Consider the following 14,463-nt stretch of genomic DNA (forward strand, 5'->3'; position numbering starts at 1 on the left):
CATGGAAAACCTGGAAAGTCATGGAATTGGTATTTCAATTTCCAGGCCTGGAATGTCATGGAATTTAAGTGAAGGTCATGGAGAGTCATGGAAAAGCAATATGCTTGGCAAAAAGATATTTTAAAATTTGAAATAATAACAGACCAGTCAGAAACGGACTTTACTTTCAGTAGAAATAGACACGAGCACACATTTTATGCATTATGATGTTGGAAAATACGTTAAATAAATGATTTTGACATTACTGTGAGAACAACTGCTTAACTTTGGTCATGGAAAACTCGGAAGGGTCATGGAAGGTCATAGAATTTTAGAAGCTGCAAAGAGTACGAACCCTGCCTAGGCATTATTCAGGCTAACCTGAGCGTTATTGAGAGTCGCTGGAGCGACGAGTGCTATTCAGGCTTCTAGATTGCTATTTTGGCTAAGCAGTGTGCCAATCAGGATACCCTGAGTGCTGTTTAGGTTACCCAGAAGCTGATCGGAGGGCAATGAGCCAATCATTTAACTCATGGTATTTCTTCCCCCTTTCTGTTTCTCTTATAATTAGAGTTCACAAAATGAGATGAAACACTTGCAAGATAAAAAGTTTAATGAAAGAAAATCATTCTTTATTATAGCTAATAATATATCCTTAAAAAGAGAAAAATTGCCTGTAAAAGGCTCAAAACTGCCACTACAGTGTGTCACTATAGTGTCTGGAAACGAAATCAATAAAATCTCTTCATAGATCTATTCTCGTACCCTCTGTAAACTTCATAAAAATTGATAAACCTATTCAAGCCTAATCTTCAAACCAAGGAAGAACAAAAAGGAAATTTAGTTTTGCAGTTTTTTCAGTGTGCAGTGCGATGAAGTTAAAACTTAAAATTTAACCATATTTTTTCATGTACGGTCAATATCTACACAACTACACCCAATATAAATACTTCAAAGGCGGCGCATTCTAATTACTACCCTAAAACTTACAACGCGGAGGCTGCAAAGCTGCCATTTAACTTACATGTATCGTCGCTCGCCAAATATTCTAACCTTAATACGGATAATAAATACTGTACAATTTAATAAATAGGATTAAATTCGCAATATTCTATACTGCTAGTGTTCTCAGCGCCTATTCTCATGTTAATGGAAACAAAGATTTCCCACAAGATTTGTATTTTGATTGTCGTTTCCGTTCGGACTTATTGCAACGCAAGTAACAACTAAGAACCAAATTCGCCTTGACCGGACAACTGGTCCATTCCTCTGTCCGATACGTTGTTGCTTAATTGTTTCGCAGGATTTCCGCGTTTCAGGTCATTCCACTAACCATCGATTCTTTTCAACCTGAGGGACGGGTCCGTCTTGAGAACCTTTTGCTCTTTCTGTAGACAAGAGAAAAGGAAGCCTTAAAAATCCACGAAGCTAACAAACGGAATGAAATTTGTTACGTGCATAAACGATATTAGCTTGAAAGTGTGAAATATTTCTGAACTTTGTTGAATAAAGGCTTCTTTCTAGTGAGCTTACAAGTTTTCTATCTCTGATGTTATATTTTAACCTGATTGAACACGTTTGGTCAGTGTTAACAGTAAAGTAACGACATCTCGACAATGCTTCAGAGAAGCGCGGAGCCTGGAACAAAAAGAAAGAACGCCACTGAGTGTGCATATATTAAACTTACAATTTCCACATCTGAAGGAATACGCGATAGGAAGTCCGCAAGTTCGTTGTTGTCAACAGCATTTGGTTTACGGATCTTCTTTGTAAACTTGTTTATTCCTGTTGAGACGGCAAAGAAGTTGAATAAATTGGCGAAACTCAACTTAAACACAGATCCTAAACCTCTGGACTTAAAGAGCCAAAGCAAAGAGGTGCTGTAAAGTTAGTTTTAATGCAACGCATAAATATCGGCGCCTTTCGAATTCCTCGCTAAATATTATGTAATGGGTTTACTTCTATCAACGACTTTTAAGTTAAAAAAAGTAGAGATTATAGAGCAGGTGAAAAGCACTGAACGATTTGATCAAACATTTGATCTGTAGTGTCCTGGAGAATCCAACTTATCAGGAGAAAAACGCTTGATTTTTATAACAAATTCCCCACAGGGAAATTAAGTAAAAAGTATCAAAGGTTTAGGGAGAGTTTTTGACGAGATCTTACCCCAGGCAAGAAGTAAGAACTTGAGAGGTACAAGGTAAAGTACAACTGTTCCTAACGTGAAGATGACACACATCAAATACGAACAAAACGGTACGGTCCAGTTAAATGTGCTGCAAGGCAAACAAAACGTTTAATAACTCAGTTCACTTCAGGTAATTCTGTCCCGAACGAGCATAGAGTAAAACCTGGTAACAAAAAAAATAGTACAGAGCCATAAAGATATCCTGGTTATTAGAGCTAACTAATAAGCTTACATGCAAATGTTTGCCTTGGAATGTATACGATAGTATTTGAATCGTATTCTAGTGCGAGAGGCAGGCTTAAAAGTTAATGTCTATTCTCGAGAGTTTACAGGATAACATTACAGTTCCAAATTAGTGATATGGGAGCAAATTGTTTAATATCGTCATATCTAAGCGGTCACGCACGATGCTCAATGAGCAACCCTTCTTTAATTTCTTAGTCCACTGAGCGTGCACACAGAAAACGTGAGAGGAAAAAGGGCTGGGCGCAGGAGGGGAAGTAAAAGCGAAGGAAAAAGAGGTGCTGCCATTTGCCTAGCTCTCAAGGGTTTAAAACCACCTTGTCCTAAAACCTTAGCAGCATGTCATAGACATCACAACATGAAGGTTCTCATGTAAATAGTAACTTAAGATAGTTTTATCCTCAAAGCCACATTAATGGAACAAGAGCTGAAGAAGATATTTCCCTAATGTAAAATAAAAACATTGTGAAGGAGATGGTTGATTTAAAATGACAGGGTACTAGTGATTGTACTTACTTCTTAACTCGTTCTCCATTTGAGGCCACCATATCCAAGGCATTTTGTACTGTCTGACAGATGGATGTTAATGCAGCTATCTTCTCCTTAAAACTCTTTCCCTTGTCCTACAGAAAACGTCCCAATATGAAAGAGTTTTTCAATGAGTGTCTCTTGGAAAAGTTACATATATACTCATTTTGTAATCTACTGACCCCTTTCTTTCCTTTCTCTTCCTCTTCATCATCATCGTCTTCATCTTCGTCCACTGGCGCACCTTCCTGTACCAAACAAGAATTAAACAACGAAATGTCACGTAACTAATTTAGACAAGGTAATTTAAGAAGGAGACTGAGCGTACCTGTTCTTCTGGATTCACGTTTCTCTCGGCAAGTAACATACACATGACGTATTGCTTGAGAAACGTGAGCAGAAGGGTCAGCGGTATGATGTAGAAGTCAAAGTTCAGACACAGCATGATGTAGATCTGAAAACCAACAGAGATGGATCATTAGAGTGCACGTACAAACAGCCTTCCACTCATGGATATCGCGTCTTCACGTTCGGCTCGGATTTCTATCAAAATCACTTAACCTTAGTAATATTCACAGTTTCGCGATGTTTGAAAGAGCTCGTTCCAGCCAAAACATTGTACACGTCTTGTGACAGTTCCCTTTCAACACATTGCACGTAATTGTCTTTAAACAACGTGCTGAAATTGCAGTCTGGGATAGACATCGCAAGTATACTACTATCGTTTAAACCGGTTAACACAACAAGAATGCGGGGTAGAATAAAACGCCATTCTAGATGATTGACCAATCTGAACAAACACGCTTTTCCTTCAATCAATCAGGTTGCAAAACCAAATTGTGGCTTATCTCGTTCCCGTTTTCCCGCGCTTGGCGCCCATTACGTTTCACAGCGTTGTTTATATTTCTTTGACTGGCCAGATGTGACTATCTGGTTTGGGTTTTGTAGCAGTCGGTAGTAGCAGGAGTTAGAATACTACTCATTTAGAAAGAGATCTGCAGACACTTACTGCAAAAGCGAAAGCGCTTCTAAACTTGTACTGCCAGGTAAACAGTGATTGGACGAACGCTCCAGTCGATACCAGGCTCGCAACGAGCTTGTTGACGCGGTCAATGTTACGCTGCAACAACTTCATATGAAAGTAAAACAAAAACACATCATTATCAGTATTTGAAAGGAGAAGCTACCCAGTAAAATTTCTCCTAAACGTAAAAAGCGGGTTTGAGGAATCAATTGTTATATGACCTCCTGGAATGTTCTTCTCACTAAGGCTAGTATTGCACGCATCTGTGCAGGTCCACATCAGGACTTAGCGTCTTGCCAATTTTGATCTCCAACCTGCTTTATCAAATAAATTATGTATGTATGTATGTATGTACGTTCCATTCCCGAAAGATCATGACGTCAGTGAGACGTATGACGTCACAGATTTACTTAGCAATCCTTACCGCTCTCTTAAACTTGGGCGCTTCAAACATGATCTTGGGATCCCTTGGGTTGACGGTCCTAACAGCGGCCCGTATGGGGTTGAATTCCACATCAAGGGTCAGAATAAGGTGCCCTTTGGCTCTGCTTTCCAGACTCTTGTTCTTTAACTGGTACAGACGCTTCTCACCCGAGGTGACCTGGGGAGGAATGATACTCTGTCGTAAGAAAGCAATCACATGATTTTAGAGAGTATCTTCGCCGCCCGTGATGTCAACGATGCAGTTAAACACGAACATTGTGAGAAGTGGCACTTCACTCTTCTGATAAGTCACCAAATCAAACCATACCAGCTAGCAGACAGTTGTAATAACTGTATTTCCATGGTTACCTGTAACAATGGAATCACCACTCGACCAAGAAACTCTGGTGCTCCTCTCTTATCCTCGTCAAACACAGTGATGTCAAGAACGTCGTGTATATCAAACACAGTCCTATAAAGAGGCAAAACAAAGGTGTGTATTATTTAAGCAATAGAGCACTTTTTCCGTGTTTACATAGCCTCATCTAAACACGAGGAGGGTTGGGAGAATTCGAGACAGTTATGCAAACCCTCAACTACGTCTCGGGTTTGCATAACTTACGAGAATTCTACCAGCCCCCAAGTGTTTAGATGAGGCTATGTAAACACGGAAAAAGTGCTCTATTGCTTTTATAAAATAATTCTCAAAAATACGCGCGAATCTGAAACGTCACAACCGTGTTGACATACTCTCATCTAAACACACCTATCGACCAATGAGAGCGCGCGTAGTAGCTCAGTTATTTTATAAAATTCTATCCATAGTTTTTATAGTACCATTAAGTTTGAATTTTCGTTTTCTCTTTTACGTACGTGGTTGCCAAGAGTTTATGACATGCCGTGAGAAAAGCGAAAAAAATTACGACGTTTTTAAGAATTGGTCACTGCGATTAAGGAAAGGGCGCTGAGATTTTTCCACCGCAGAATTTCTCGTTCTTGTTTTATATTGCGTGATCAATGTAGTGTCACTTACATTTCATAGATCTTCTCCCAAGCAGGGTTAAGAGTCTTGTACATTGTGTGTGTTACTAGACGCTGATTATTTAACTCAATCACAGCAAACGGATCACTGGTTCCTCCAATGTCTGCTGATGCCAATCCGACAGCACGGTGAAGTTTCACCTGTTAGAATACACTTACATGAAGGACTAAACAGAGCACCTTTTAAAATTACAATTACAGTCACGGAACAAATCAGTGATTGGACCAAAGGAGGTCATCGCATCAATTACAGGACTCGCGAATAAAGCAAAATTATTAACAACACGTATTTTGTTTCGTGACAGTTTCGGGAAGGAAACCGGCGATGAATTTGTGAAATTTTAGTCCGAAAAACTAGCACATCGTGTATCTCCAGAACCACCTTTTTCCTCGCACGAAGGCCTCGTCAGCTAAGAGGAACAGGCGGTTCTAGGGAAGAGAGAGCTACATTAGTGTAGAGGATATAGAGAAAAGTGGAGAGTATGTAGAGCGGGGGTCTGGGGTCTAGGACGGTCGTGAAAATTCGGTTCCAGGTCTCGCCACAGATTACCGCGTATTTCAAATTCAAAATGGTGTCCACAAAACAGGTAAGATTATCTTTTATTCATCCTGTAATTTGATGCGACGCCCCTATGATTAGTCACGCAAGACTTAAATTTTTAACTTATTAGAACTGTAGGGCGTGACAATAATAGATCATATGATTTCTGAAGCAGCAAGTCAGGGTTTGGCCAATGTGGCTTACAGATGCTCTTTAGAAGTGCGCTTAATCAAGGTGTCATTTCCTAACAGTCATCCTTTTGTTATATGCAGTCACTGTAGAGCTGGGTGTTACTGCAAATATTAAACTGACTAACTGTTGACTGCTTTGTTTAGACCACAGACATTTGAAACTAAAATAATGTTCTGATCAGCTAGTGACTTACATGTAATAACCTTTATAAGCTTATATATTTGAATTCAAGCACAATAACATGCACAATGACTAGTCATGTACTTTGCATGTCTTAGATGATCTCACTATACCTGTAGCCATCCAATTTCTTTAATCTTCTTTGGTGTGGCCTTCAACGCATACTGTTTAGTGATCTCTGTTCTTCTTCCTGGTTTCTCTGTGTATGCATTTAAATCTGATTCACAGCCGGGTGCATCAAGTCCTGTGATTGACAGGTGCATGACAATGATGCCAGCATTGTCTTCAAGTGCTGCCTCAATCTTATGTGACTTTTCCCGCTCAAGTGTGGACAAGTCAATTTGACACCTGTCAATCAAACAAAAAAAGAATGTAAGTGCCACAAAGAAAAAACACTGTAAAAATGAACCAATCTATTTTGGAATAATGTAGCAGTACAAGTAAACCTACAACAACATGCTTATTCATTGCACATTTCAACCTCACCTGCCCATGAATTCATCTTTCCTGATGTCTCTGTCCCAGACTGTTACCTCCAGCATCATGGGTGAGTCAGGAAATATTTTCAAGTCAAACTGCTCTTTCCACTGTGGACTCAATGTCTCCTTACAGGCTTTGGTTTTGTACTTCTCATTCCCCAATCGGAAACGACAGTATGGGTCACTAAGTCCTTTAAAATAAAATGAACACATACATGTACATGTATATATTTAGAATTCTTGATCATTAAATGTACTTTGAAAGTCCAATGAAAGACCAATGTTCTGAAAATTAGATCACCTTATGGGAAATAAACTAACATTTTAAAACTAACAACTGTAACTAACACTTTTTTGTTTTGGTTGTTAGATTTGAAATCAAATTTCAGTTTCACATTACTGCATGAAATTCAGTTTCAAAATGGTTCATTACTGTAGCTTGTCAAAACCAGCTTCAGTCCTGTTCATTGTCCTAGCAGTGTGTGCCTTTATCACACTTATACATGTAACTGGTATTTGGGGGGGGGGGGGGGGGAGGATACTCTTTGATGTACCAAGGGGTCCATTAATCCAATCCACTTTTATAGTTTAAAGGGAATTGTAAGTCAAATGATTTCAAACTGTCTAGTTTAATGACCTCCAGCTTCCTTTGTTCCAGATATATTAACATAATCCTAAGACAAAAAATAATATATAGATTTAGGCCAGCCTAAAAGCGTAGCTCCTGGGTCGGGTTGTTCAAAGCCCAAATCAGCTAACCCAGAAAAAGGTAGAATTTTGATTTAGGTTTTGTAACTTTGCAGTGAGGTTTTCTGTATATTGTTTGGCCTTCTGTTTTGAGTTTTAATAATCACCCTATACACAAAACAAAACAACAAAAAACATTTGTATAGAAGAAAAAGTTATAATTTGGTTAGCTTTCAATCCTGGGTTAACGTTAACTGGCTTCCGAGCAATCCTGCCCTGTTTCCAACAAGTTAACCTAATATGAGCCTGCGATCCAATCAATAACCAGCACTTGGTCAGCGGTCAACTTCAAAAAACATGTGACCTCGAGGAGCTGTAAACTTGAGCCTGCGATATGGTCACGTGATACTGGTCAGTGGATACCTTGTTTTGAAAGGTGTCAATTGATCATAGCATGGATGTCCAATATCAAGGAAGTACATGGTAAACCAAGGCTGCATGTCTGTTAACCTATTATTTAGAGTAGGGCCACCATGTTGGGAAACTCTGTTGCCGTCGTTGTCGCCATCGTTGCCGTCATGCGTACGCCCCCACGAGCAATACTGCTAGCCATGATAACCGTGAGAAAATCAACTCATGGGTTTCTTTTTCTTTCCTATATGAGTATGGGGTTCCGCTTGGCAGCCCTTTGGGCCGCCGGAGCTCCGCTACAAAACTACCTACCTATGAAATTATTTTGACCTAAAATTGATTTTAAACTGCATCCAAACCACTTGATAAGTCCACAAAAGTGCATATGCATTTCTTTTTCAATTCCCAATTGTTTACAAGGGCTGGTGTGCAACAAACCCACACAGAAGGACAAACAGACCTCTGACACACCCACCTGAATCATCCATGGGAATCATCTTTTTTCCTTCTACAAGTATGATGGAAACAATACCATCCCATAGCTGTCCTTTCCCAGGTTCTTTAGGAGCTTGACCTTTTTTTCCTGCTGCGGCTTTTCTGGAAACCTGTTGGAGAGTAAAATTTGCGACCGTTACAAAACTATACTTGACTGCCATTTTACTCACTACCAGAGTACAGAAAATTACACTAACCAATGGAGGTCAGCCTTCTCTGGAGGGGAGTCATTCATAGATAGTGTCCAAGAAACTGCCTGATCAGCTACCTCGGTAGAATGAATTCTGGTTTGATAATTCTGGTATTCTGGATTTGTAGACCCCTGGTTTATTTGTGAGGTGTGTGGTGTGAATGTACATTTTGAATGTACAATGGAACCTCAATTTAATGAAGGAAATTGAAAAATATGCTCACAATAACAAGGTTTAGTTACATGTATATTGAAGTTCTTTTCCATATATTTTACTATTACTGGGATGAACCGAGGTCTTTGTGAAAAAGAGGTTCGTTAAATGGACGTTCCACTGTAATCAGGACAGACCTTTACTCTGGAGTCACGTTTCAGTACCACCCTTGAGGATTTGGTTTAGGGTTCCCACGCTCCATTTGTGCTAAACACTGCACAGTGCACATGTACAGATTGTTATTAATACATGTAGTAACATCTGGATTGCTTTTACTGAATTACTAAATAATGCATTTTAATAGTACTACCTCTTGCCTGTCCTCATAGTTCTTGGGCTGGACAGTGAAGACTGCACAGATTTGACCCAACTTTTCCTGTCCACCATCTGGGTTTTCAAGATCAAGAATCATTTCCGTGGGTCTGCAAAGTCAAAGATAACTTTAAGTAAAACTAACAGAGTCAGGCAACCTGTCCCCCCCCACCCCCCCCCCCCTCAAAAAAAATACCATAAAAGATATTTTTACTGGTATTAGTACTAGATGAGCTAGGTACATGTGAGAAGTGGCATGACTCCACAGGACCGCTTGCTAACCACAGGGTTTGGCAACACTTGGAAATAGAACACGCCCCTCTACGTGTACATTTCAATATTTATAAGCAAATGCTTAAGAGTTATGATTCACATGAAGTACATTGTATGTATGTTCCTTGACTCTCAAAATTTTCCTTTACATGTAGTAGCTCACTGTTCAATCCAGTCCTATTGAGCCAGGTATCAACCCAGTTTTAAGTCATTTTTCCTACATGTACATTGTAAGTAAGTACTTGTACATGTAGGGACTGCTCCTAATAGGCGTTCAAAATAAATCCAAAATTGTACAATGTGAGCTACATGTATAATGGAAATATTGAAGATGTTATTCTTTAATTCATGTTTCAAAGTTTTCACATTTGAGTTGACAGAATTTTATTTAAAAAAAATGAAAATGGATATTAATACTATATACAGTTGCGACCATCTCTCATAAATGACCACCTCTCATCAGCAACCAGTTTTCCAAATATTTAGAAAAACTAGTCGCTGAGGAGAGGTGGTCGCTTATGGGAGGTACCAAACTTTTCCATGTCAAATCAATATTTGGAACCTCTTGTAAGCGCGACCACCCCTAAAAAGCGACCGCAACTACTTTTGGAGCTAACAGTTTGAAATTTTCTTTTGCTTTTAACCTCCCCTAAGTAACCACTTGACAAATAACTGAGCGGAAATTGGACAAAAAGGTGTTGTAACATTATCGCATTGCTGAGTAGCACGAGAGACAGAAATTTCTCAATGGCAAGTACCAGATTTTTTCTCAAAATTGACTTTTCACATGAAATTGACTTTTCACATGAAGTCTCTGTAGTTACCATATGCTAATGTGGGACACTTTTGACCCAATATGACCTAATTAAGTTCTTGTAAGCAACCACCTCCCATAAGCAACCACCTAGGCTTGACATTTTGGATGGCACTTATGACAGGTTCGATTGTGTTCAAATTAATTACTCATTTCACTCATTTGAATTTCCCCATCTTGGTGGAAATGCAACATTCCAAAAACAATTATTCAAGAAGTTTGAAGCTTACTTGTCAATTTCAATTGCCGCTAGGTCAACAACAGCTCGTCCCATTGGATCGTCATTTCCAACTCGATCAAAGTCAAGAACTTTCAAGATGAGTGGAACAGTAATGTCTTCAATAGGTACACAGAACTTCTCATTCCACTGCGGGTTCAAATTCTTTTGCACAGTTTTACTTTTGTATATCTGCTTTCCATCAGATTTAAATTTTACATATGGATCACTGGTGCCTGAAATAATTAATACAATGTTAAAATCATTAGTAGTAATTCACTTGAATGTACAGAAATACATTTTCCAAGAGGGGAAGTCAAAGTATGCCTTTCAAAATCAGATGACTCCTCACAAAGATGCAGGTACAGTGTACTAATCACAACAATAACAGGAAATTATCATAGGCAACAGCCCAAAAGATTTCAATAAAGAGGTTTTTTTAATTTTTATTTGTATCACTATACTGGTATGTACATGTATGCACAAGTAAAGGCATACTTCTCGTATTGTTTATATTTATAATTAGTTTAATTTTTTTTTAAGCTTCTAATGGACAATGTCACATTCAATTCATTTAGCATTTAGAAATTAACTTCAGAATGACTTTTAATTAGTTTATCATGGTCAATTAAAGTTTAGGCTTCACTGGTTATATTATCAGTAGATTTTATAATGTATTTACTTTTAGTTTTTAGTTTTTATGTTTTCTCTGTTGTTTACTTTCTAACTAGATCATTATTTTTGTTTAAAATTTCTTTAAATCCTCATAGCCACAAACAGAGAAGGAAATACAATAATATTTCTCCCATTACTTTGCTTTTCCTCATGGCCAGAGAACCTTTCTTTTTATTTTCAGAGCTTTTGATTTTCCAAAATTCAAGCAGTGAACATTCTGGGACACATTCATCATTGTCACTTTCACTCATTCTCTTGGAAGCAATTCTTTGAGGTGGCATTGTGGTCATGTAAGTCACAGATTGAAGTGTTTTGCCCTGAGTGAGTGTTTGGTGGCTTTGAGAATTAAACTAAAATTGTAATTATCCTTTATACACTATTTATTACAGATTTAAGTTATTTCATTTAATAAGAGCGTTTCAAGATCTTTTTAAGTTTAGTTTGTTTAGCTGTTAAATCAAACCTGGTGCCCTGGTGATAGGTTTAGTAACTGGCTTTTCATGAAGGAATTCCACGCTAAAAGAATCTAGCAAAATGATCACAAATAAACAGTTAAAAACTCTTACAATTAAGTTTCACTTTTAATGCACTGTATACCTAAGAGGTTAAATTCAATGACAGTCAATTCTTTTACTTCATCAGCTTGGTTTACAGGAAGTGAAGTTACTATATATGTGAATTTACTTTCTATCCCATACAGAATTTTAATCTTATGACATGTATGTGTACAAATCATCTTGTGTAAAGTGTATACCAGCCAGTAAACTTCATGTGCGGGTCTAAAATTCAAACTTCAGAGCTACAAATAACAGTAAGTTCTCTGCAAAATCCATCTGTAGTGTAACATAATGACCAGGTACTGTTTTTATCCATGGCCCTTTTTACCCTGTGCACTACAAAAGTATGATTTTTGACTTGTTTAACCAAAGTGGTGAGTTACCGGATTTTTACTTGCAGCCATGAGCTTAAGTTTAACTCTTACAGTATACGGTACTTATGTTTAATAAAGATTCCCCAGTAACTGAGGACCTTACCACAACAGAAATCTCCTGTCAAAGAGAACTCAACTTCCAAGAAAGGTTAGTGTAAGGAAATTTAAAAAGGTATTTATAAAATAGTTTATGTTAAATGTGATATTCATTTAGCTACGTTAAAAATTAAAGTTAGATAATAAAAAGAGAGCCTTGAACTTATAGTATCTGAAAAATTCCAGTGAAGAACAATCTGTTTCAGTTATGCAATAAATTTGCAAATCAATTTGCAAATATATTCAATTATTTGTCCAGTGTGGCAAGAATCAACTGGTTTATTGTTTCTGCTACAGGAAACTAAATTGATGTTATTCCAATAACCAGAGGCTGTCTTCACAACTGTTACTTTTGTAATATATGGAAAAGTTGAACCTTAAAATAACTTGTTCCAACTGGTTTTGAAACAGACCAGTCACACGCTGATATTTCACTTGAAGGCTTGTTAACATTGTGAAAAAATAATAGTTCTTAATGCACAGTTTTAATATACATAACATGCTCCTCTGAAAAATGTTTTGCATAAAAATTGGAGAATTTTTGAAGACAAACCAACCACCTGCAGACACCCATGCAAGGGGAAACTTGAGGATTTTGAAAGCAATGTGTCAATTACTGGCCAATAGAATATTAGAATATTGTTATTAGCCGCCTGTTGCTGGGTTTAAGTGTTTATAATATGGAAGTTGTCAAAATTACTTGTGTTGAGCTGTTACACAGCACATATCTATAATTAATCAGTTGATAAATAATTGATTGTCAAACAGGGTGTTAACCTAGAGAAATGAACGACAGCATGAACTTCCTGATATTTCTGTAATTCCCAAAAACAAGTTCTTAGCAACCTAAAATGGTTAATGGATAGCTCTCAGTGAAAGAAGCTAATTTGTTTGCTATCACCAGGTAATGCTGTCAGCTCTAAGCACTTGTTCATTACATGGCCATCAATAATTATTCTAAAATTCCACTCCCCACCATTAAAACCCAAAAAGCACAATAAATGTAAAGCCTGTAAGCAAAGGCGTTTATTCTGGCCTGGCCATTCAAACAATAGGCAACTTCAAAAGCAGAACGATCATTCCCCAACTGTTATTATAGCTACTCTCATGCAAATTACTGTCAGTAAACATGTAACTTAAAATTCATATTTAGTTCATAGACCAAACTATCTATTGGCACGTTCTGTTTAACACTTTAATTACAGTGTGTAACATTTTTAGATCTCTTAGCTCAGTCTTTCAGTTTAAATGGGCTTAACTTTACCCTAATTTAAAACATTCCGTAAGTCAGTTGTTTATAAACATTATTCTGTTTAGTGAATATTATTGTCAGGTTTAAAGGTTTCATTTTCTAGATTTAAAAACTCTACCTTCTTCCGGGCGAAAAAGTTAGTCTATCTTTATGTTTAAAAACCATTAGCAGATTTTCGAAACAAAACAGAGCTGATGGAACGTTCTTATGGTTCAATATAAGGAATGTATGTTCTTCTGGCACGCGTGCATGCAATGGATGTTATAATAATACTGGTACCTGTTTTGTCCCGGGCTGCCAAATCTTTCCCATCCTTCAACTCTACCTCAAGAGCAAAGAATGAGCATTTCCCCGCTCTGGCTACATCACCAGCCTACGAAAAATCGAGCCATATTCGCCATTATTATTTTGTTCACGTTAATTAAAGGGGAAACCCTTGAAAATTGAACGGGGAAATAAACACAAGCTCAAATGAAATAAAAACAACAATCAAATTCCGCGAACGCATTACCAACGCGAGTCATTAAAACGGCATTTTCACGTTCGGGCTAATTTACTCTCCATTTAGCTATTTCTACGATTTAAAGGACTAAAGACAACATACCAGTGCGCCGGGAGAAACATCCTGTGCGGGACATTCCGTTAAACCTCCAGCCTCAGTAGGTGAAGGCAGGGGTGCAGCCCCTTCTTCTTCGGCACCTTTAGCTGGTTGAGAAATATTAAATTTGTCAGTAGGTTTAGTAGCATTGCCATTCATTTGACATTGAGGAAGTTGTGGCATGGATCTCGATTTGGCGGCTTTCCTACCACGTCCTGATTTCGATTTCGAACGCTTGAGGCTCGCGAACAATCCCTTCTTCTTGCCTGAATTTGCATCTACGAGCAGAAAATTGCAAGCAAGACACAGCCATATTAACTACAAATATCCTAAGTGGGTTTCACTACAAAATTATAGCGATCGGATAGAAAAATACGAAAGAAATCTAACTAAAAACCTCTGAGGTCCTCGTCCGACATCTTTGCTTCGCTTACTCTGCGCGACTAAAACATGCGCAAAACAATCTGCGCAATAAGCACG

General features: G+C 37.9%; 1 protein-coding gene across 3 annotated transcripts; it reads right to left on the reverse strand.

Moving 5' to 3' along the window:
• Positions 1 to 574: 574 nt before the first annotated feature.
• Positions 575 to 14,463, reverse strand: LOC110063231 (multiple C2 and transmembrane domain-containing protein 1-like). Of its 3 annotated transcripts, XM_089296343.1 has the most exons (20): positions 14,381 to 14,462; positions 14,193 to 14,261; positions 13,990 to 14,090; positions 13,665 to 13,758; positions 11,570 to 11,632; positions 10,445 to 10,667; positions 9,126 to 9,237; positions 8,392 to 8,521; positions 6,826 to 7,009; positions 6,453 to 6,687; positions 5,419 to 5,567; positions 4,755 to 4,857; positions 4,387 to 4,563; positions 3,948 to 4,067; positions 3,267 to 3,392; positions 3,121 to 3,186; positions 2,927 to 3,033; positions 2,146 to 2,255; positions 1,667 to 1,764; positions 575 to 1,367 (listed from the first exon to the last, which is right to left on the reverse strand). In XM_089296343.1, exons 1-20 carry the CDS (start codon positions 14,400 to 14,402, stop codon positions 1,308 to 1,310), a joined length of 2,349 nt encoding a protein of 782 aa, XP_089152469.1. In that variant the 5' UTR covers positions 14,403 to 14,462; the 3' UTR covers positions 575 to 1,307. The 3 variants fall into 3 exon arrangements, with proteins under 3 accessions (XP_089152469.1, XP_089152467.1, XP_089152468.1); XM_089296341.1 differs by having other exon boundaries at positions 13,990 to 14,261; positions 14,381 to 14,463; XM_089296342.1 differs by lacking the exon at positions 11,570 to 11,632 and having other exon boundaries at positions 13,990 to 14,261; positions 14,381 to 14,463.

Source organism: Orbicella faveolata, unplaced genomic scaffold, assembly GCF_042242905.1.
Source record: "Orbicella faveolata isolate gen_17 unplaced genomic scaffold, um_ofav_v1 contig_26, whole genome shotgun sequence".
NCBI lineage: Eukaryota > Metazoa > Cnidaria > Anthozoa > Scleractinia > Merulinidae > Orbicella > Orbicella faveolata.